General features: G+C 40.0%; 1 protein-coding gene across 5 annotated transcripts in view; it reads left to right on the top strand.

Moving 5' to 3' along the window:
• LOC131953597 (arginine-glutamic acid dipeptide repeats protein) overlaps positions 1 to 24,054 on the top strand; it is a 167,417-nt gene that overhangs the window by 47,958 nt on the left and 95,405 nt on the right. For 4 of the 5 annotated variants that reach the window (XM_059316841.1, XM_059316842.1, XM_059316843.1 and 1 more), the window contains exons 2-4: positions 13,781 to 14,451; positions 20,076 to 20,146; positions 22,143 to 22,245. In XM_059316841.1, coding sequence (XP_059172824.1) covers positions 14,070 to 14,451; positions 20,076 to 20,146; positions 22,143 to 22,245 — 556 coding nt within the window. In that variant the 5' untranslated portion in view covers positions 13,781 to 14,069. Of the gene's footprint in view, positions 1 to 5,210; positions 5,294 to 13,780; positions 14,452 to 20,075; positions 20,147 to 22,142; positions 22,246 to 24,054 lie in introns of those variants that run through there. The other variant, XM_059316839.1, reaches the window with a different exon arrangement.

Genomic DNA, 24,054 nt, shown 5'->3' with positions numbered 1-24,054 from the left:
GGTGACTAAGATGTCGGTTATCTCTGTGGTTGGATCTTGAAGTCATCTGACTGGAGTCATCTCCATTGTGAAGTCATCTCTCATTTGAAGTCCTCACACTGAAGTCGTTTGACTGCAATGTTATCTCACTTGTGAAGTCATCTGACTGTAAAAGTCATCTCACTTCTGTCATGTAATCTCGACTGTTGTATTTATCTCTACTGTAAGTCTACTCTATGGTGAAGTCATCTCCATTGTGAAGTCATCTCCATTATAAAGTCACCTCCATTGTAAAGTCATAATGACTGTAAAGTCATCTATTTTGTGAAGTCATCTCTGCTGTTGAATGCATGTCTACTGTGAAATAATCTCTACCATTAAGTCAATTCATCTCTACCGCTAAGTCAAGTTATCTCACCGCTAAGTCAAGTTATCTCACCGCTAAGTCAAGTCATCTCACCGCTAAGTCAAGTCATCTCACCGCTAAGTCAAGTCATCTCACCGCTAAGTCACGTCATCTCACCGCTAAGTCAAGTAATCTCACCGCTTAGTCACGTCATCTCACCGCTAAGTCAAGTCATCTCACCGCTAAGTCACATCATCTCTACCGCTAAGTCACGTCATCTCTACCGCTAAGTCAAGTCATCTCTATAGTCATGTCATCTCTAAAATCATGTCATCTCTAAAGTAAAGTCATCTCTAAAGTCAAGTCATCTCTACTGTTAAGTCATCTTCAATCTCTAATGTAGTCTTCTCTAATATCCACTGAACAGTCATCTCCACTGAACGGTCATCTCCACCGTGAAGTCATCTGACTGACACCGTGTCTATGATGTGCACGACCCGTGTTTGTTTACTCCGCTGCCGTCACGTTGATGACGTAAATGTCATCTGATGACGCGCGCCATTACCTCTCGTCTGCTGGGGGTGTGCTGTTTGCACGCGTCCTTTGTAGTGTGTATCGACAGCACATGTGTTGGTCGTGTTGGTAAAGTGTTGTTGGTTATCGTGCACAGGTCATATAGTGTGTTAGATGTGTGGTAGTTGTTTGGTTTAATAGAGGTGTGTTATGAAACTACACGCTGGGTTGTGTATAGTGTGTTACAGAAGTATATCTATGTTAAATGGGTAAAGTGGTATGAGTTGTGCATGTTGAACTTATGTAGTGTGTTACTGTAGTATATTTGGGTATGTGTGGTTGTGTTACAGTAGTATGTTTTGGTATGTGTAGTAATAGTATATCCGGGGATGTGTAGGATGTCACTGTAGTGTAGCTAGGGAATGTGTAGTGTGTTGCTGTAGTATAAAGAGTGTGCTTAGTTGTGTTACAGTCGTATATCTGGGGGATGTGTAGGTGTGTTGCTGTAGCGTATCATGTATGTGTAGTGTGTTCGTGTAGTATATCTGGTGGATGTGTAGTAAAGTGTGTATGTATGAATCAGTAAACGTGATGTTGCATTGTAGAGACAGTTTGTATAGTTTTGACTTTGTTGTCTGCCTATAGAACCCACATCTATGTCTTTGTTATGGTAAACTGGTGAACTATTATTGTAGGGAACCTGCTGTACTGAGGAACTAGTGCTTGTCCAGGGAACCAGCTAAATTAGGGAACCTGCTAAACCAGGAAACTGGTGTTGTAATCAAGGGAACTTAATACATTAGGAAACTTGTGTTGACATCTATAGAACATGCTAAACTAGGGAACTAAGATAGTAATAAAGAACGGTTGGTTAGATTACGATGAGAGTAAGAGAGAACAGAGAGCCTGTGGATATAAAAAAATGAGAAATTTTATTTTGTATACACTACTTGGTGTTGATGGGGAGTCGATCGATACTTAAAAATCGGATATTGCTTTTTGATTTGACTCGCCGGCTACACGAAATCTGGGCCGGTGAAACGTCTTTGGATGGAGATGAAATGCAATAAAATCTGGAGCTTTAAGACGGGTGTGTAATCTTACTTGAGTGTGGTCAGGGGGATACTTGCAGTATGGTGTCTGAAGTTAGGATGTTACATACAGTAAGGTTTGAAGTTAGGATACTTGCAGTAAGGTGTCTGTAAACAGTATGTTACTTGCAGTAAGGTGTCTGAAAATAGGATGTTACTTGCTGCAAGGTGTCTGAAGTTTGGATGTTACTTGCAGTAAGGTGTCTGAAGTTAGGATACGTGCAGTAAGGTGTCTGAAGTTAGGATGTTACTTACAGTAAGGTGTCTGAAGTTAGGATGTTACTTGCAGTAAGGTGTCTGAAGTTAGGATGTTACTTACAGTAAGGTGTCTGAAGTTAGGATGTTACTTGCAGTAAGGTGTCTGAAGTTAGGATACTTGCAGTAATGTGTCTGAAGTTAGGATACTTGCAGTAAGGTGTCTGAAGTTAGGATACTGGGATGTACAATGAACTGTACTAGACCGTTATATCCTACAGACAGCTTGACATTCAAAGCTTATTGAGTAGAATATCGATTCCCTCTTAGGCTCGTTGATTACATGTCTATGGTGTTAGGTTTAGTCTCAGGGTTAATGCTAAAGCTGTGTGTTTTGATTGAGCAATACATGCTTGATGATAAGCAGCGGTATCTCAAAAACTGGAAAATTTAATTACCATGTTAATAATTGTTAACCTAATGTGAATATATCGTTCACGCTTTACATTTAAAAAAATATGTCCCAGTTTAAAAAGAAAAGCATTATAATTATTAGCGCGTGTCGTTATTACATAATGAACTCGTCCAATGATTAGCTTGTATTGTTAATTAAATTGTCGGCTGCTCATGTTGAATTGGGGGGGGGGGGGGGGGGGGGGGGGGGTTGTATCGATGTTTTCCCGCGCAATACATCGTCGAAGGATTTGACACTTGAGCAAATTCCTATAACCTGGTGGCATGCCACTTGTTAACCGTTCTCTAATGGACTGTGAACGTTCAACCGTCATTACCCCCACCACTATCATCCCTCCTCGCATACCACGTTTTTCTTTTCAAATAAGCTGAAGTATTTTTTTCCTTTTTCCTTTGTTATTCTTTAATATACTTTAAAATAACCGTAAATGTTTTGTTTTAATAACGTAAAATAACAATTATCGGCATTGTTAATTATTACAAATATGTTGTGTTAAGACTTTAGTTCAGAAGTGTATTCAACATGGATAACAATTCTATTGCTTTATCGGTGTATGGAGGCTCATTGTTTTGTTTTTGGTTGAGCGGGTGGGACCTTTTACGTTAGCAGACGTGAATCGCTGTCAGCTGTTGTCTATGATTATATTACAAGTGCTAGGCTTTGGATAAAATTGTTAGCAGGGGGTTAGGATAAGATAAGGACTAGGTTTAGGTTGCTAGCTCGGGTTAAAGTAGGTTAAGGGCTAATTTAGAATGAGGTTGAAGAATTGGGTTTGGGTTAAGGATAAGGTTTAGGGTGAGGTTAAAATCTGTTTAAGATTAGGGTTAAGTTGGTGTTAGAATAAACTAAAGAGATAGGTTCAGAGTATTTTAGAGCTTCCTAGACTACTCTATAACGGAACATAATTCAACGCTAAACCACACATTTTCAAACCACACTGAAACCTAAACCTATGCAACCTGTTTACTGCAGGTTCCCATTATAACCCCACGCTAACATGAAACCTAAACCTATACACCCTGTTTAATGCAGGTTCCCATTATAACCCCACGCTAACAATGAACCTAAACCTATACAACCTGTTTAATGCAGGTTCTCATTATAACCCCTCGCTAACATGGAACCTAAACCTATACAACCTGTTTAATGCAGGTTCCCATTATAACCCCTCGCTAACATCGAACCTAAACCTATACAACCTGTTTAATGCAGGTTCCCATTATAACCCCTCGCTAACATGGAACCACAATATTGCTCCATGCCCAGTGTCTCCTGCCCCCCCCCCCCCTCCCAACATTGTCTTTCTGTAAAGAGAGAACAACTAAACCTGTCGTTTTCTCCTTATTCTAAAGCCACAACCCCCCACCGCCGCCCCTCCCAGTTCAGCGCCTGCCATCTCCACCTCCCCCGCCCCTCCCGTCGGTTAGAAGCACAACAGTTTAGCATTGTGAGCAAGTCTGCTTAATGGCAAGATGTTGATTGGCGGAGTGTCAGGAGTGTGTGGGGAGTGTGTGGGGAGTGTGTGGGGAGTGTAGCCCTGGGCAGGCGGCTCGAGAAAGTGGATGTACTAAAAGAATCTTACACTGGATAGTGAGGTGGCTTTTCATAGAAAGAGGTGGTGGGGAGTGGGGAGTGGGGAGGGGAGGAATCAATGGACGAGTTGCCGTCCTTTATTTGTCAGGTGTACTGTCCCGTACACAGACACACACACACGAGCGTGTAAAAACCACTGGTCAGTAGGTCATCAGTCGGACGAGCTACACATCCAATAACTAACGCCACGGTCCACTTGACGGGCAGTCTTCCGTAAACAAGGACAATGGAGGGGGAAACTATTTACACAATTTCGTGACGTCAGTTCGCTGAATTGTACATACGTGGGGGGAGGGGGGGGGGGGGCAGGGGGGATTAACCACAACGGATTGGATTTCACAGTGGGTAAAAAAAAAATCTCTGACAGTCGGTCGCTTTACCTGATTGTTGACTTTACCGACTTAATTAAAACTAAAACTGCTTTAATTATCATTAGTGTGGAAGTTAATTTAAAGGTCAAAAGTTCAACCGATTAAAAGGATGGTTTTTAAATTAACATACACAACGTCATGAATACTGTTGTTCGGGTTAATTTTGTTTTAATATGTAAAAGTCTCTTCCCTTCTTTTTCCCCAGTCAACGAGGAAAAAAAAATGTTATAAGATGTGTTTAGTGGTCTTGGCCCGGGATAAATATCACATAAACATTGCGCTCGTCTGCTTAGCAGACGTATCGGCTTTGTTAGGAAACAACCAGGAGGCTAAGATAACTGTCTGCTGAGGTAACCACTGCCGTACAATATTGATAGAGTAGAAACCTGATTTCTGCTAGCCGTCTGCTTAATGAGCTGCAGCTGAGAACAATGGTCTACCGAGGGATCGTTCAACGTTATTTATCGTGGGATTCGATTACGCGAAGCCCCGGTTTATCGGGGTTGCGAATGGCGGAGTGATATTTAATAGGACCAGCAGCTGTATCGGTTTTAGTACAACTTTGTAATCGCTGCCCGCGGTGTCTGATGGGAAGGGAACACGTTCGGCTTGTGCGTCTCGCTAGGCCGCGCGGACTGAGCGAGACACAGAAGTGAGGGCTAGGTTTGTTGTGTGCCTGAGGTCTGTTTTATTTCTGCCGGTGTGGGAGAGCTAACCTTCGATGAATGGGGTTTGTCATTGTTTTTTTTTTTTCTTCTTCTTTCTTTTTAGTTTTTTTTTAAATTTTTCTCCCCCCTTGATATAAGTGGTTCTTCTATTCGGTCTCCTTGCCTTTTAAAACTGCGATTTGTTATAAAGTGTACAGTTGTTTATTAAAAAAAAAAGTAACGTTAAAGCTGAATTTTTTTTTCTTCTTGTGTACTAGGCCCTGTTTGTGTGGCCAAGCATGTTGTCATTGTCCCCCCCCCCCTTCTTTCTTCTAGTGTCTGATTAGATTTATGCTATGCTCGCACACCATTTCTTTCTAGCATTGACACCGTCAATCATGCTTTCATGTTTTTTTTTTTAATAAACAGTCATATAATTTCTTGCAAATAGGCAAACATTTGTCGTTAAACTAATATCGCTGTTTGACGTTTAAATACAAAAACATTCGTTTCGTTTAGATTAGTAGTAGTAGACCTATACCACAACAAGACCCATTCCCTACTAAACTTGAAACTCTATAGTAAAGTGGTGTGGGGGTGGGGGGAGTGCAGATGTGTTGTAGAGGGGGGGGGGGGGATGTGGGTGGGTTGAAAGAAAGGAAGTGTGTGACCTTGGGTGATCTCGGATCAATAGCTTTTGTTTATTACCGTCTTGTCGGGCCAATTTAAATGGAGTGTAAATAAATTGACATTGATTTATTCACTGGCCCTCTCCTCATACAAGCCGGACCACGTTTATTTTACACGCTTTATACTTAGCCTACGTCTGTCTTGATTTATACTTAGCCTACGTCGGTCTTGCTTTAAACTTGGCCTACGTCTGTCTTGCTTTATAGTTAGACTTGGCCTATGCCTGTCTCGCTTTATACTTGGCCTACGTCTGTCTTGCTTTATACTTCGCCTGCGACGGTTTTACTTAACACTTTTACGGCTTGTCTTGTTTGTGAGCGTCGTTAAGATATCATTAACTTTGTCAATGCTTCCCCCCCTTTTTTTTTTCTCCCCCGTTGACATAATCAATACGAGACATACATTATTTCAAACGTCAGTAAACAATAAAAATAGATAGACAATAACCGATACTCATTTGTCTTAAAAATAAGTCAGGAAAAGAGGTGCCGATCATCACCCCCCTTCCCCTCCTCAGTTGTGGTACCTACTAAAGTAATACAAACCTTTGATGTTTTTATTTAGAACACAATTATTGTTAAATGATGTCCGGCCGCGACACCATCGTCTAGTCTTGAAATATTATATTTATAGGCTTGGGGGGGGGGGGGGGGGCTGGACAGTCTATATCTAGGAGCGTGTATTGTTCTGTCGATATATCATCACGATTCTCGCGAGTCATCTGTCTCAAACAAAGCCGAGGAAAAAAATTTCCTGCCTGTCGATTGCTTGATCTGTGACACGGCTTGTACGAGTCCTACAGGGGTTAGAGTAAGGGGGATAAGTGCTTTGATGGAATTTGATATAAAAGTGCTCTCCCGTGGAATGGTGTTTTGTGATAGGCAATGATGTAAATTGTTTATTGATTGGAGTATGCAGTATTTAAATTGTGTGTATTAGTTTTGTTTAAAGATAAGCTTTGTGTGTAGGCGTGTAGTCTTGGTGGTATGTAGGAAGTCTTGTTTGGTAGAGGTGTGTATGGTGGTGTGTGTAGACTTATAGGGCCTATGTGATGGTGTATAGAGGTGTGTAGTGTTGATGTGTAGACGTGTGTGTAGTGTTGGTGAGTAGACGTGTGTGTAGTGTTGATGTGTATACGTGTGTGTAGTGTTGATGTGTATACGTGTGTGTAGTGTTGATGTGTAGACGTGTGTGTTGTGCTGTTGGTGTGTAGACATGTGTGTAGCGTTGGTGTGAAGACGTGTGTGTGGCGTGTAGACGGATGTTGTGTGTTAATAGCGTGTAGAAGTGTATTTGTGTGTCCGGTGTGTAAACAAGTCGTGTGGCGGCGTGTAGTGAAGGATGTTGTATGTATGGGCGTCGTGTGTGGTTGTACTGGTCTGTTGATTGCGTGTGGTAATAGAAACAAAGGAAGGCTCTGTACCCCCAGATGATACAGAAAAGATAAGGGGTGCACTCGAGGTAAAAAGGAGGGAGGGGGTTGTTGAGGGATTACTCGCTTGGTCTGGTGGCGATTGTTGGGGCTTCAGCTTTGGTGTTTGTTTTATGGCGGGGGTGATGGTAGCTGTGTGGGTGCTGATAGTTGTGTGGGTGATGACTTGTGTGGGGGATGGTAGTTATGTTGGTACTGACTTGTGTGTATGATAGTTGTGTGGGTGATGAAGATTGTGTGGGTGATTGTTGTGGGTGCTGACTGATGTGGGTGTCGACTTGTGTAGATGATGGTAGTTGTGTTGGTGTAGATAGTTGTGTGGGCGCTGACTTGTGTGGGTGATGAAGATTGTGTGGGTGATGACTTGTGTGGATGATAGTTATGTGAGTGCCGACTTGTGTGGATGATGAAGATGTGGGTGTTGATAGTTGTGTTGGTTGATCTAATGTTGATTGTGTTGGTGCTTTGTTATATCGTCTACAACTTGCTATGTACTCAAACCTAACTATGTTTGTACCAATACTAATCAAAGTATCAAACTACCCTTACTTTTAAGAAATACTTTCCCATTCACAAAGTTGTGTTGTTAGCTGTGATACTTAATTATATCAACGGTTAATTTAGATGAGGGTTGGAGTCAATGTTATCACAAGTAAAAAAAAATGTTTATAGTTAACGACTAGCAAACTCCCTCCCCAGCGATGTTTTGTTTTAGAAGAAACCATTATCGTGACATTATCTCACGGGGAGTGTAAAATACTTCCTAGTTATGGTCATGCAGCTGTTCCTTATGTTGTTTCTATTTTATGTGTAGGTGTTATGTTGGTGTTTTTTTTTTTATTTAATCATTCACCCTAAGCCGTGTAACTGTCTGCTTTTATTTATTTTATCATAATCAACCAATCAGAAATTGCCACATGTCCGGGTCAAAGGTCGCCTGTATTGTAATGGTTATCGTGTACTGACAGTGTGATACATATCCATTGGGATCGTCTTTCGGACCAGGCCCATTATAAAACATCCCACGACTGAACACGATGTATGATGTCAGTTTGTGTGTACGAGGGGGGGGGGGGTTGGGTTGGTATATGAAGCATGGGTGTCCAGCTTTCAAAGTAACGTCTTTGGAAGTACTCTCCCCTGCATTCGTCCTACTCTTCGTGTGGCCTGTTCCAAAAATAGGTGCGTTAGGTTGTCATTACTGTAGAATCAGCTTCAGTGTCACAAGGCTAGGATTAGGGGCTAAGGCGCAGAGGCGTAGCGACCCCTCCCGGCGCCCGGGGCGAACTTTCATTTTGGCGCCCCCATATATATATATATATATATATATATATATATATATATATATATATATATATATATATATATATATATATATATATGCGTGTGTGTTTGTGTGTGCGACAGTCTGGAAAAAACTTAACAATTACGCTGATTGTCGTTCCCTAAAACTTCACTGAACGCCAATTAAATTCCCCTTAAGATGCCGAAACGAATAAAAAGTAGAAAATCAAAAGAGCTTAGAACAGTGGGATCCATCGAACCCGAGCGGTTTGGTAATTCAGTCTCAGGGCTTCCGCGGATGTCAAGACCGGAGTTTCTTCCAGGCATCTCTTCCGGGGGGGGGGGGGGGGGGGGGGGGGGGGGGCAAAGCCCTCGAAAAAATTCTACCCCCCCCCCCCCCCCCCCCGAACGAAATGAAATTTATATAATTTATATAGAAAATATATACCTTTAACAGTGTCCGCCCCCCCTCCCCCGAAGAAAGTCTACCGCCGCCTCCCCCCAGAAAATTTCAAGTGCCCCCCACCCCCCCCCCCGGAGAAAAAAGTCTGGAAGAAACACTGGTCAAGACACACACCCGACTCATAGGATTCACGATCGGATTTTGTCATTGTGGACGATACAACTATTAAGGAGGGTTCGGTGATTGCGCATATGAAACTGGTTGGGTTCGGTACTCCAAAAAGTTAAGAACCACTGCTTTAGAGTTATTTTGTAGAAGGTGCAAGCCTTATTTGGTCTACTTTTGGTCGGGTCTTTAGAAAAATTTCAATAATAGTAGGCCAATATTGCAGTTTAGAATTATCAGTTAGGTTGAACAAATTAATAATCAGTACAATATAGTAATTTTCTTCTCTCTTAAAATTTTGGCAAAGAGTGTCGCTTCACATCCACCCGCTCCGACAGTCTGCTAAATCTTTTTTATGTTACACAATAGTAAAATACTCTTTAGTTCAATGGGTTTCTTTTCTGGGTTATATCGGTTTATTCCTTAATCCGGTGTGAATTTTTCAGATTTTAGTCTTCGAAAAAGCGCCCCTCCCCCATCTAGTAAAGCTGGAAAGCGGTTTTTTCCTGTCACTGTTTCTTAAAGATATACGTTTTACAGTTACGCAACCAAGGTAGAAAACAGTTTAAATCAGTATGCAAAGGCTCCCCGCCGTTAAATTTCTTTACTTTGACTGTTTATAATGCAAAATTGCATCTTAAAATGAGCTTTTAATTTTTTGTTCTACCCTTTTTGGCGCCCCCCCTAGGGTCGGCGCCCGGGGCGGCCGCCCTCCCCGCCCTCCCCTAGCTACGCCTCTGCTAAGGCGAGATTTGTTTTTGGGTGTGAGTTAAGGGAATCTTTTGTTTCGAAATAAGCAAATAATATTAGTCAGTAGTGAGGATTAACTAAACCACACCTCTTTCGAAAAAATAACATTTTGAGTTTAAGGAGTACCCCTTTCGCGTTGATTATAGGACCATTAGTGATTCAAGTGTCCAATAATAGACTCACTGAAAATACGCGCGTCGTGTTGTTAGTAGTAGATTTTATGTAATATCAAGTTCGATGCTAAGGTCAGAAATTAGAGGTAAACGATGACATGATTAGCTAACACCCCTTTATTTAGAAGATTCCATTATTTTTGGCGTTATCTACACACAGCCGACTAATATTTTTGGATGGCACTTGTCACTCAACTAAAGAATGGAACCCAAATACGGTGCGGAGGGGCGAGGGGGTGAATCAGTTGGCCATTGACGGTAATTAGTGTTCCACGACTGACCGACGTTGCGTCACAGACGTGTTAGTCCGCCAGACGTGTCAACATCTGGTGTGCACGCGGACGTCAGCCAGTCGCAGACAAGTGGGTGTGTTTTTCTTTGACCGACATCTCGAGTCGCTTCCCTTTATCTGCTTGATCCGTGTGATTGTTGGTGATTGTTGGGGACCCGTTTAGGATCGTGGAAAGGCTTGAGCGCTAGGATTGAATTGTAGAAAGACTTGAAGGTACGGACTTAGACTAGGGATTAAAATATCAGGACTAAATTTTACGTGTTGTAGAGGGACTCAAAAATAAGGATTCTGGGGGGGGGGGGGGGGGAACTAAAGAGATAATTTTTACACCGGTCTCCGATAATGGAATCTTCTTTTTTAAAAAAATGGGGTGTTAGGCTACTGGTAGTTTATAACTAAATACACACATGGCTGGCTAATGTCAATGCTAACCCTGTCCCTAACCCTGGTCCTACGATACACCTAACCCTAATTTCTAACCATAAAATTAGTCAAGATTACAATATTACTATCAACCCAACACCCCTATTTTATGGAACAGTCTATTATCGGACACCGGTATCTATGTTCATCCGCATTGGGGAAGGGAAATCTAGATGGACCTTAATCGAAGTCAAAAGATTGTAGGGGACCTGAATGTTAGGATTGTGACCTACACCCATAGACGACCTACTGTATTGGATGTAAATTGCATTTGACGTACATCTAAGGAAATTGTATGCGCGGAGCTTTACTTTAATAGGTTATCACCGCGATAGTGCCTAGCGCCTGTCTGTTGTTTTTATTACGTGGTGTGATCATGTTTGCAGTATTAGTTATCTCGCGATGCTGGGTGATCATGTTTTCCGTGTAAGTGATCTCCCTTTGATTGTGACTGGCTGTACTCCCATCTGACTCATCTCAACAATAAGACCTCTGTGTACCGACCTCTGTGTACCGACCTCTGTGTGTTAAACGTTATTTCTAAACTAGAAAGATATACATTTTTGGTGGAACATTGACAAGTTTTGTGAATGAAAAATATTGTTCTTGCCTGCAATTTAAACTAAACCCTACTCTTGTACTGCTATCAATTTATTACTCTATTTATCATATATTAATAATTTCTTATCAGCTCTAATGCATCTGGAAACCCAATCACATCACCAATACCTTATTAAACCAACCATATCACCACCATATTAAACCAACCACATCACCACCTTATTAAACCAACCACATCACCACCTTATTAAACCAACCACATCACCACCTTATTAAACCAACCACATCACCACCTTATTAAACCAACCACATCACCACCTTATTAAACCAACCACATCACCACCTTATTAAACCAACCACATCACCACCTTATTAAACCAACCACATCACCACCTTATTAAACCAACCACATCACCACCTTATTAAACCAACCACACCACCACCTTATTAAACCAACCACATCACCAATACCTTTTTAAACCAACTACATCACCACCTTTTTAAACCAACTACATCACCACCTTATTAAACCAACCACATCACCACCTTATTAAACCAACCACAACAATAGCCCCATTGCCAGTACCAACCTACAACCACACCAACCAACCACCCTGCGCCATGTTAAACCCCAACACCAACCAACCACCCTGCGCCATGTGAAACCCCAGCACACCATCACCAGCCACCCTGCGCCATGTTAAACCCCAGCCACACCATCACTCAGCCCTCCCCTGCCCCATTAAATTGACTGCATAATTTCCAGGCAGTGAGTGCTGCTTGGCACTGAGGCCTGAATCAACTTAACATGTTCATTGGACTGTATCTCTTTGGCTTATCCAACTTTAGATAGTCTTCATACACCATGCTGGGGGGGGGGTGGCATTTTAATTATTGTAATTTATGTAATTCTGTCACTAAAAACAATGATTATGATAGTCATGCATTTGTGATTGAAAAAAAAAAGTTATTCTTATTAGTGGCAATATGTGGTTTTTTTTTTTTTTTTTTTGGCACATTTTTATTGACCAAATAAACTCAAAGCAGTATAAAATAATGTTACAGTGTCTTATAAATATATGTAGGCTTAAAAGCTTCAACTTCATATGTGACACATTTGTGACTAGAATTTGTAACTGTTTACTTTTACCTCCTGTTTGGATAGTTAAGTGTTCCTAGAAAGATCGTTTATTTTTTAACGCACTGTACAACTACCACTAGAACTTGTAGTATCCTCCACACTAGCATCCAACTGTTCCTATACAAGTTGCATGTTCCTCTAGACTTGTATCCCCTACACTAGCATCTGAGTGTTCCTATACAAGTTCCATGTTCCTCTAAACCTGTATCCCCTAAACTAGCATCTGAGTGTTTCTACAAAAGTTCCATGTTCCTATAGAACTAGAATCCCCATACACTAGCATCTGAGTGTTATCAGAAACACACACAGCACTGTACAAGCCCCTCCACCTCATAGCCATGAAAGTAAATTAGCAGGATTAGAGGAGGAGCAGAGAGGAGGGGAGGGGGTGGATAAGGAGGAGACATTAGCACTTGCCAGATAAACCCTGCAGATAACCATGGCCAGGTTTGTCATACACAAATGCTAATAGAAACAGTAGATTAGCCATGCATGAAACCTGGGTAGGGTTTCCCCAGAGGTCAGCTCTCCCTGCCAGGTAATGGCTGAAGAATTTCTGCTAGAGGACACTCATACTTTTAAAGTCACATTTTTACACTGGGTTTTCTTAAGCTAGGTTCTACTCTGATTTATCAACATTTTTTGTTCCTTAGATCAGCACTGAAATAATAACTGGAGGTGTTGGGTTTCTTATATTTATATGTATCTAAATATGTTTTTATATACACATTTACAGAACACAGTTATTCAAAGCAGTCTGATAACGTTTTTTTTTTATAATTATTTGCCTTTTCAGCAAGAAACAGAAATGAGTATATTTTGATATTTGAAATTAGTATCGCTGCCAACTATATGTATCTATAAACCTGTATAATGCACACTTGAAAGAATAGTTGTATCCAACGTTTTTGCTATTATTATTAAAAAGATAATTCCAAAACCCAGTTCCCATCGGTTCCCTACATACATCTTGACAGATATGGTTTATAAATTATTTACCCAAACTCCTACCTTAAAGATTTGAGTTCAAGTAAAATGATTCATGAAAGTTTTCTATGAGTGCCCTGACATAAGTTTAGTTTAGGGTATTAAACCTTTCTCCCAAAACACAAAAGTTGAATCTTGTGTTGAAATTATAACAGACAAAATGTACCTTAATTGTTTCTTGTCATATCAGTTGTCTGACCCTGTAGTGTCTGTTACAGGCTTTAAGATAGTACATTCCTATTTAACTTGCTCTTGTTTCTGTGTTTCAGATGGTCATGTCTAGGACAAGCTGACCCTTGGATATTACATTTTTAGGACAAGCTGACCCTTGGATACTTAGTATATTGTCTGCAACAAGCTGACCCTTGGATACTAAATATATTGTATATGACAAGCTGACCCTACACTATCTAGTCACTTGTACACGCCTACGCACTGCCTGTGTCAAATGTATACACATTTATTTGTGTATGTGTCCCCTAAATACCATAACCTACTGAGACACCCTACTGGACTGTTGGTCACCCGACCATATACAGCTGTAACTCATGTTTAAGTATGGACCACAATAACAGAGAAGCTGGGACCACGAGAAACTCCCCTGCAGTCAAAAACGGGACCACCATTCACCACGAGGATGAAAACGCCTCTTCGGATATGAATGAAGTAGATTTCGACAAGAATGAACGTGACTCCACCCACGGCAGCCCAAAATGTACAGAAAAACGTAAAGTGGTGAAGAAAAAGGTGTCCAAGCCGTCGGCCAAGTTGATTTTGGATAAGAAAAAGTTGGAGCAGTACATTGGGGAAGGGGAGGTACTAGTCCCTGTACCCAGGGCCAGGCGGAGGCTAAAGGGCAATGAACTTGGATATATGGTGAAACGTGGAGACGAGGTTGTCAGATACATTGACAAGGATGGAATTGTATACAATCCTAATGGTGAGTTTATTTTTCATTTTACACATCCTGCTTGTGTCATGGAAGGGGGGGGGGGGGGGGGGTTAATCTTCATTTCAACAGCTGTGTTTACTAGTGGCGTACATGATCAGTGTCAATTTCTTTTATCCCAAGTGTGTTTGTGCTTAAATTGTACTCATGCAAGAGACAACACCAGATAAAAAATATAGTTTTTTTAACAACTGAACATTTGCATTTTATTTTAAGGCTCATTTATTGAACTTGGTACAAAAATTGAGTGAAATGATTACAATCTTGAAAAACTCCACTTTTCTACTATTAGTAAGTTTAGGAAAGCTGGCTGGAATTGGTCTTGCCACACTGGGCAAATTTTTTTTTTCAATCTAAGACAATAAAATTAGCTGGCCACACAGACAGCTGTCCTGTTGCTGTTATTCTAAAGCGAGGCCATCCAGTACCGTGTCTTCATTTAACTGTTTTTGTGCAGATGCAACGTAGTGCAGACATAAAATCTTCATGCTCATGCGCCTTTAAAATAACAACAGAAGTGAAACAAAAATGTAACACTTAAGATGACGGACACTCAACAGACTAGTTGATATCCGGAGACCATCAACTTATCTTGCCCCAACTACAATGCTTGTATTACTTTCCCCACTTGGTGGAGCTAGCAATGTTTTGGCAGAACACTTGGGTTATATGCAGTTTAGAGTAGGGCTTTGCCACTAAACCACTTAACTAATCATTGGCGGGGGGGGGGGGGGGGGGGGGAGCTGGCGCTATATTTATCACAGCCAGGAAGTGGATGCGAGGGACTCATCACTCTTGGGAAACATTTTACATTGTGTCAGTATTAAGGACCAAGTCCAACATTTGATCTTTGATTTTAAAAGTCACTTGGAAAGACACTTAAAGTAATTAGAATAAATTCTTTGGCACACTGTTTAACTTAAGTACAATAACACAATTGTTTAACAATGATGGAAAAAATTTGTTTTGTTTATACAGTAGTTTTTTTATGAACTAGTTTATTTATTAAATACTACTTTAATTTGAATTTTAAAATATTGTCTGCATTTTTAATTAGAAGGCAGGAGTACAAAGAAATATGAATATTTTTTTTCCTCCAATCATTTGCTTCCAACTACAGGAAAAGTGATAAAATAGCTATGCATGGGGTTGCTACCTTTAAAAAAATGCTTTTAGCAGAGGTATAGCTTAGTGTATCTCTGTCAGACTAACAATCTATAGGACAAATGAGATAGTCCATGTTTCTTGACCTCAGCGTATGAAGGGATTATGTGGTCAGCACTTTTCCTAACGTGAGTCAGGTACCCATCAGAGCTGGGTGGACTCTGGCGTGTCCTGCAGTCTCAAGTCCAGTCTGAGATCCAAACTATAGACTTTCAGTCTAGTGTTCAACCACCCAACCACCGCATCATGTAAAACATGATTGTAACGTGATTGCACTTTTTAACCTCAGATAATGTATCAGAGATTTTCCTGTTCAACTCAAAGCAGAGAAATGAATTCTCCTGTTATGTTAGAGCTGAGATTAGTCATCATGCATAACACAGATTCTAATTTCAGACGCTCTATGTTTAGCTATCCATGTTATTACTGTAACAACCCGCTTAATTATAAAATCCATTTTTTTTTTTGTTCCTTTTTTAATTTTTGTAATTTGACTGATAATTTTAAATCTTAATGTATTATTAGTTATTGCTTTCTTTAAATAGCTAAACACCACCACGCTAACTTGCCATCCTCCCACAATAACACAACCCCATATCGCCCCTTACTGACCCACATTACCCCCCCCCCCCCCCCAACTCCCCATCCTTACACTGACACCCCGACTCCCCATCATCCCACAACACAACACTCCATCCTCCCTCAATAACACACATAGCAACCCCACATCATCCCTCACTGACCCACATGATATAGATAAAGATGTAAAACACCCCCACACCCTATCATGGAACACTGACCCAGAAAACACTGACCAACTCACCATCTTCCCACTCTGACCCACATTACTCCCCCCCCCCCCCCACCCCCCCACCCCCCCAACTCACCATCACCCCACCTTGACCCACACGACCCCCCCCCCAACTCCCTATCCTCACACTCAGACACTCCTCTCCTCCCATACTGACCTAAATGACCACCCCCCCCCCCAACTCCCCTCACCCCCCTATCCTCACAGAGACCCACATGACACCCCCCACTCCCATCCTCCCACATAGATAAAGCACCTCCCATAGCTCACTTTGTTTGAACATTCTAGTTTAAAAGCTCAACTTGCCACCAAAACAAATTAAAAGCCAGGCAGGGCATGATGTACTGCAGTGTTGATTGCAGCAGACATTGAACTGTCAGCACACATACCTGACAGGATGGGAGAGGGGAGGTGGGGGGAACACTTGGTTGCTGAGTGAGGACAGCAGATCTAGAGAGATGATACTGCTAGGGTTAGACATACTTCACTGTTGTCAGGTTTACATTTGGATTAGGTTGAGTTTTATTTTTATAGAAGCAGTTCCAAGCACTAACAAGTATGATTTAATAGAATTGGGCATTACTGGATAGGAAATTTTCTTTAATAAAAACATTAAAATACTGTGTAATGGTATTGTTTTTCTTAGTTTTTCTTTATCTGTATTCATGTTAGGGTTAGTGATAGGAAAACTATGGATGGGTTCAGATCTTAGGTAGTGATGCTAGCAAAACATAAATAGTCCATAATACAGTTTGAGTTATACAAGCAAAATATAAATAGCCTGTACTGTAATACAGCTATACAAGCAAAACAAAATAGCCTCTACTGTAATACAACTATACAAGCAAAACATAAATAGCCTCTAATGCAGCTATCCTCTGTTTTAACAAGCACAATGTATTGGTACTGGAGTAATATGCAGGACACAAATGTGCTTGGTCCAATTTCACATTGCAGACAGCTACAACAAGTTAAAAGTAGTAATTTAGGGGTTTAGCTATAAAAAAGGTAATACATCATTTAATCAAAAGCTGTGTAAGGCAAACAGGAGAATCAGGTTTTAGACTGCTATTATGAATCATGTCTTTATAACCTTAAGCCTTAGGCTGCAAGGTTAACCTGTACAATTTAATGGATGGGCCATGTCATTAATTTGTGTCAGTGACAATTTTTCTCATTTAACTCCAGACTGTAGTAAGAGACTGGTAAGCCAGAAACTGAAATGATGGTTCCACTTTTGTTAGGTTTAGGGTGAGGGCTTGATTAATGGTCAGTTTCTTTTGGGATATTGTTTGCGGATGTGCAGTTCTCGCTATCTAATTGTGTTTCTCTGTTTTGGGCATAACATGATATCATCCGAGGTTTATCAATCAATTTTCAGGACCTTAAACAGCCCCTGGCAAAGTGCACAGATATGATGATATGCATCAAACAAATTGAACATTTTTATAAATTAAAAAAAAATGTAAAAAAAAAAAACCTGAAAGATTAGAGCAGCTTAAATCTGAAATTTGAACATGATTGCAATTTATTTCCCTGTGAAAGCTAAATTTTGTTCCATTATTAAACTTGGATTGCTTTGAGATTAAATTTTATAACCAGCATACCTAACCCAGTCTTTATATTATCATTTATGTGTAAATGTAAAAATTATGTTGTATATTGTTTTACGTATCATTAACATTTTAAGTATCAGAAAAATTAATGTGTAATTAATGAAAATCAGTATCACAGCTAAAAAGGAATCCTGTTACTTTAGTAACCAGAAACTTTCAAGTGTAATCCCTTCATTAAATAGATTTACCCCTACATCTGTAATACTTTGTGGGTTAAAAGTTCTTCCATCCCCACACCCGTATCAGTATCAAATTCTGTACCAAAGTGGTTAAACAATATAATTATCTAAGCTCTTTTTATAGGACAAAACATTTTCTTGTGTCCAGATATCATGTCATGTCTACCTTAGTGTTAGTGTGTCAATCAAATGTTAGATGTAAGGTGATTCCTACTTATTGCACCTGTCTGTAGTTAACTTGAGTACTTGACGGCTCAATAAGTATTGATTATTGATTTTCTAGGTAAATATTTTATAGTTTGATAGCTGTAGTGGTTGTTTTATTTTAAACTATAGACAGTGGTTGACTGGTTATTTATATTCCATTAATTGCCTTATGTTATCATTACAAATGTATATGAACTGATTCTTGCATTGAATAGGCCTATATAGTTTCTTTGTGTTGCACACCCGTATATTCTATGACAAGTGTCTGAGTTGCATCTAGGGATGGGGGGGGGGGGGGGCTTAAGTCATCGGAAAAAAATCCCAGGATCAGTGCTGTAATAAGCTTGTTAGTGCTTTGATTAATGTCTTGATTTAATTATGCTATAATGTAATTATGTTATTATTGCAATTTGTAAAGTAAGCTGTGACTTACTAAGTTACTTGGCATCGGTCCTCAAGCTTGAAAATAATGCGTTGAGAAAATTTAAGTTGGGAAGGGGGGGGGGCGCTTTTATTTATTTCTCTGGCCACTTGGTCATGTCAGGCCACCCCTGGTTACACCTTCAGCCAACTCTACTTGATAAAATTCTGTCTGTACATGTTTTGAGTCTTTGTAACAAAGTTATATCATCAGCTAACTCTACTTCATAAAATTCTGTCTTTACATATTTTGAGTCTTTTTATTTTTCACACACGTATCCTTATTTTAATAACTATATAAAATTTACAAACAACACCACCATACCCAATACAACTGATCTCTATCAATAACTGTTAATCAATACAAGTGATAAATCAACACATGACCAGTCAGAATACTAGTACATAGGATACATGCAATGTCTTTTTATTGGGGAATGTCCTGTTATTGGGGAATGTGTTATAAGGGAATGTCTTGTGGTTATGGAATTTCTTATGATTGGGAAATTTCCTGTTTTTGGGGAATGTGTTATAAGGGAATGTCTTGTGGTAATAGAATGTCTCATTATTGGGGAATGTCCTGTTATTGGGGAATTTGTTATAAGGCAATGTCTTGTGGTTATAGAGTGTCTTATGATTAGGGAATGTTTGGTTATTGGGGTATGTCTTGTGATTGGAGAATGTCTTGTGATTGGAGAATGTCTTGCGATTAGGGAATGTCTTGCGATTAGGGAATGGCCTGCTACTATGGGATATCACAAGATTGAAGAATGTCTTGCTATTGAGGAATATCTTACTATAAGGGTAGTACCTTTCTGTCACAAATTATGTATAAACTTCGATATAGCAGTCAGGAATGTAGCCAGTCATTGTAGACTAGAGAGACATTAGTGACTGCTACCTGGACACAACAATACTGTAGACTGTAGACTAACCAGAGTCTAGGTTTAGTTATAGTCTGTCGTAATTACTTATATGGCTTGGACTAAAGGGTAGAGGTGTGGTTAAGGTTACCATACCAGCCTCACCATAATGTTTATGTGGCCATTTCAGCGCCAGAAGAAGTAACCAAAATTAGTTATTTTAAAAACACCATGTCTTTCATTTTGTTAATCTGCCCTGCTCACAGCAGCAGTAAAACTGACCTTGTACAAGACTGTCCTACACAATAGTCTGTCCCCCATTACTGACCAGCTGTTAACTATTTATTTCTTCCAGATACTGCGTATTTACAGAACAGAGAGAAGGGAAAGCCGTACTTTGTCTGTGCCATCCAACGCTTTAATCTTGTAAGTTTTTCAGTTGTTCACATGTTTTAATCTTGTAAGTTTTTCAGTTGTTTACATGTTTTTAATACAGGTACATGTCGCTTCAACTATGTATAATTGCAGGGGTTAAATTAAGTTCCATCAAATGGCAGTACATTTATGGCATCAATGTACACATTATTTCCCTGTAAACACTGTTAGTTCCCTGTACACACGTTAATTTCCTGTGCACATTGTAAGTCCTCTGTACACATTGTTAAACCCCTGTACACATTGTTAAACCCCTGTAAACATTGTTAGATCCATGTACACATTGTTAGCTCCCTTTTCAATTTTGGTTCCTGTACACACTGGTAGTTACCTGTACATATTGTTAGTTCCTTGTACACACTGTTAGTTCCATGTACACATACATTGTTAGTTCCCTGTACACACTGTTAGTTCCATGTACACATACATTGTTAGTTCCCTGTACACATTGTTAGTTACTTGTACACACTGTTAATTTACTATCAGTATGACTAAAATCTACGGCTACATTTATCCTTTTTGCACTAAACTATCCGAATATGAACGAAACCAATTATCGGACATGTTCAAAATTAATGTTAGACGAATCTTCTTCTCCTCCTTGCAATAAATTAAATTGAGCTGGAAATGAATCGATAAATTAAATTTCAAATTACGAATTTCCTCCCCATCTTACAGCATTATGACGAGGTTAACTTTATTTTTATCTCTGTAACGGGGTTTCCCGTAAAACATCATTTCAACTCAAATATAAAAAAAAAAAGAATTGATTTTTCCATAGCGCAAGTTTTCTCCCCTCACACACAAAATACAACAGTTACCTCCCTTCCGTTGCCGTTCTTTAAAGAACCCAGTGTTAATACATTCCGAAGCTTCTTTTCATGTTTCTAAGGGAGAGAATTATAACGTTCTTATAGATCAGGGGGCTCTTTAACTGTATTAGGTTTTGTACACATCTTTTTCACTTCAAGAACGAGACATGATTTTTTTTTCCTCTCAAAGTTTGTACACTTTAATTTTAAGTGTACACAGAATGTGGACAGACTTTGTCATTAATCAACATGAAATATAGAATAGGCCGAAGATGATTTAATTTTTAAGGTTAAAAAGCTTTTTTTTTTTTAAACATGAAACATTTATATAAGGAATTGGATTTTATAGTGACGATATTTTATGTTTGGGAGATGGAAAAATTTATTCTATTGGGTGGAGTTTAGTGAGGGATTTTAAAAAACCAAGTGTTAAGTTTCGAGTAGGAGTTTGGAACTGAGTTACTTTTACATTTTTGAGATGGAATATAATTTGGTCATTTAAGTGGTTTCATGTGTGTTGGGGGGGGGGGGGGGGGTTATGGGTATAAATCTAAACGTAACGAAACTTAAAAGGAAACTTAAGAAACATTTCCGCCTTGATGACTGTGATTAAATGTAGTTTAAAAAAAAATGGAGTGTGAATGCATTTATGATATGTGTTTCCGCGTGTCGTGTGGATGTTTAACATCGTGATTTGTGTTTCCATAGAATTATATGCTTAATTATTTGTGTTTCCCCAAAATGTGGATATTTAATGATTTTCATTTTCCTTATTATGTGTATGTTTAATGATTTGTGTTTCCCTTAGAATGTGGATGTTAAATGATTTGTGTTTCCTTCAGAATATGGATGTTTAATGATTTAATGATTTCCCTAAATGTGGATGTTTAATGATTTCCCTAAATGTGTATGTTTAATGATTTAATGATTTCCCTAAATGTGGATGTTTAATGATTCCCCTAAATGTGGATGTTTAATGATTTCCCTAAATGTGGATGTTTAATGATTTCCCTAAATGTGGATGTTTAATGATTTCCCTAAATGTGTATGTTTAATGATTTAATGATTTCCCTAAATGTGTATGTTTAATGATTTAATGATTTCCCAAAATGTGTGTGTTTAATGATGTGTGTACCTTTATAATGTGTATGTTTAATGATGTGTTTCCTCCCCAGACCAAACGGGATACCCTGATGGTGGGCATCAAATGGTTCTTCCGTTTGTCCGAGGTGCCGGGCAGTGTTTACCATCACCTGACATTGGATAGAGAGCTGCACAGTGAGTACTCACACTTGCTCTACAGCTGGGGGCTATCGCTACCTGTCTTATCTTTCACTTCCTGTGTATGCTGGGACGGGGGGGGGGTGGTGTGTAGACAGGGGTGGGGGTGCTGACATGATGTAGGTAATTAGAAAGGGTGGGGGTCAGTATGTGAAATAATGGGTGGGGGTCATCTGTGTTTTTTGGCCCACCTGTAAAATAACCCGCGTGGGAGTCACCTGTGACTTGTGCTTCTGTGAAACGACCCATGTGGGAATCACCTGTCTTTTTCCCGTGTGTGAAAATAACCCGTGTTGAAATCATCCGAGTTTGGGCCCTCTCAAATAACCCATGTAAGAATTACCTGTGTTTTGTCCTTCTGTGAAATAACCCATGTGGGAATCACCTACATTTGGTCTCTTTGAAATAACCCTTTTGGGAATCACCTGTGTTTGGCCCCCTTTGAAATAACCCATGTGAGAATCATTTGTGGCTGTTTTAGCACACACTGCCAGCCTATGCTAAGTTTAGAAGTAAAAAAAAAAAGTTCTTATGGTAACATTTTTCTTAGACAAGATAGCGCTGATACTTAATAGTTAACAAGTAGTTTTTACACGATAACACAGATTGTACACATTACTTTGTAACTCGAAAATCGACATAGTTTCTGATGTCAACAATATATTAAGTTGTCGTTTGTGTTGTTTGCTTATGTTAACTAAAAAAGAAACGTGAATTCCCCCACCCCACCCCAGGATACCATAACATTAGCTACAGGAGTAGTAACACATGTGTTGGATATTGTCATTTCTCTTGCCCACTTACGTGGCACTCCCCCCCCCCCATGGGGTGGGGGTGAGTCGGGGGTGGGGAAATGAGAGTAGAGCGGTGTCTTGAACTATAATTCCTAGCCTTGTTTTGATCAGTCTTCAACTCTGGCAATACGATACCGCTTTAGCCATTTCTTCCTTGTACTGTTTTAATTTGAAACAGTAGAAGGTAGTTCTTATCTATGTGATCAAGATAATTGATTATACAGCTACTCGTATATCTTTAAAAAAAATTGGACGATTTGTTTTAAGATAGCACGATTTTATTGAGCTGAATTTGTAGCGTTGCAGTAGTCGCTTCATCGCTCACACGTAGGCCGACTACAGTCTGTCACACGTAGGTCGACTACAGCCTGGCACACGTAGGCCGACTACAGCCTGTCGCACGTAGGCCGACTACAGCCTATCACACGTAGGCCGACTACAGCCTATCACACGTAGGCCGACTACAGCCTGTCACACGTAGGCCGACTACAGCCTGTCGCACGTAGGCCGACTACAGCCTGTCACTCGTAGGCCGACTACAGCCTGCCACACGTAGGCCGACTACAGCCTGTCGCACGTAGACCGACTACAGCCTGTCGCACGTAGGCCGACTACAGCCCATTACCAACTTCTGACAAATCCACCTAACACTCGCCGATTGAATTCACTCGACAAAAACCTCGCTACGGTTAACCATCACGATCTCAAAAATGTATTTTTAAAATCCCTGACAGTGACTCTGGTCTCGTGTTTTCTCGTGTTTGACGTTCAGTAACGAGAGATGAGGGGAGAGAAGTGGAGTTTAAAAATGATAAATGCCCCCAAGCGATTTTTTTTTGGTGTGTGTGTTGTTGGGTTAAAATTTGATATTGATTTCGTTGGGTGAGTGTGGTGTTGATTTTTATTTGATTATCTTTATTTTGTCATGACAATAAAGAAAAGCTTATTAGTCACCGAGTTCACTATCGACGATTTAAATCCAGTGCCCTCAAACCAAGGGACGCTAACGTAC

Source organism: Physella acuta, unplaced genomic scaffold (assembly GCF_028476545.2).
Source record: "Physella acuta isolate Inbredline_101_S28 unplaced genomic scaffold, ASM2847654v3 ptg000933l, whole genome shotgun sequence".
Taxonomy (NCBI): domain Eukaryota; kingdom Metazoa; phylum Mollusca; class Gastropoda; family Physidae; genus Physella; species Physella acuta.
The sequence above is the reverse complement of the archived record's forward strand: the minus strand, read 5'-3'. Positions and strand labels throughout refer to the sequence as shown.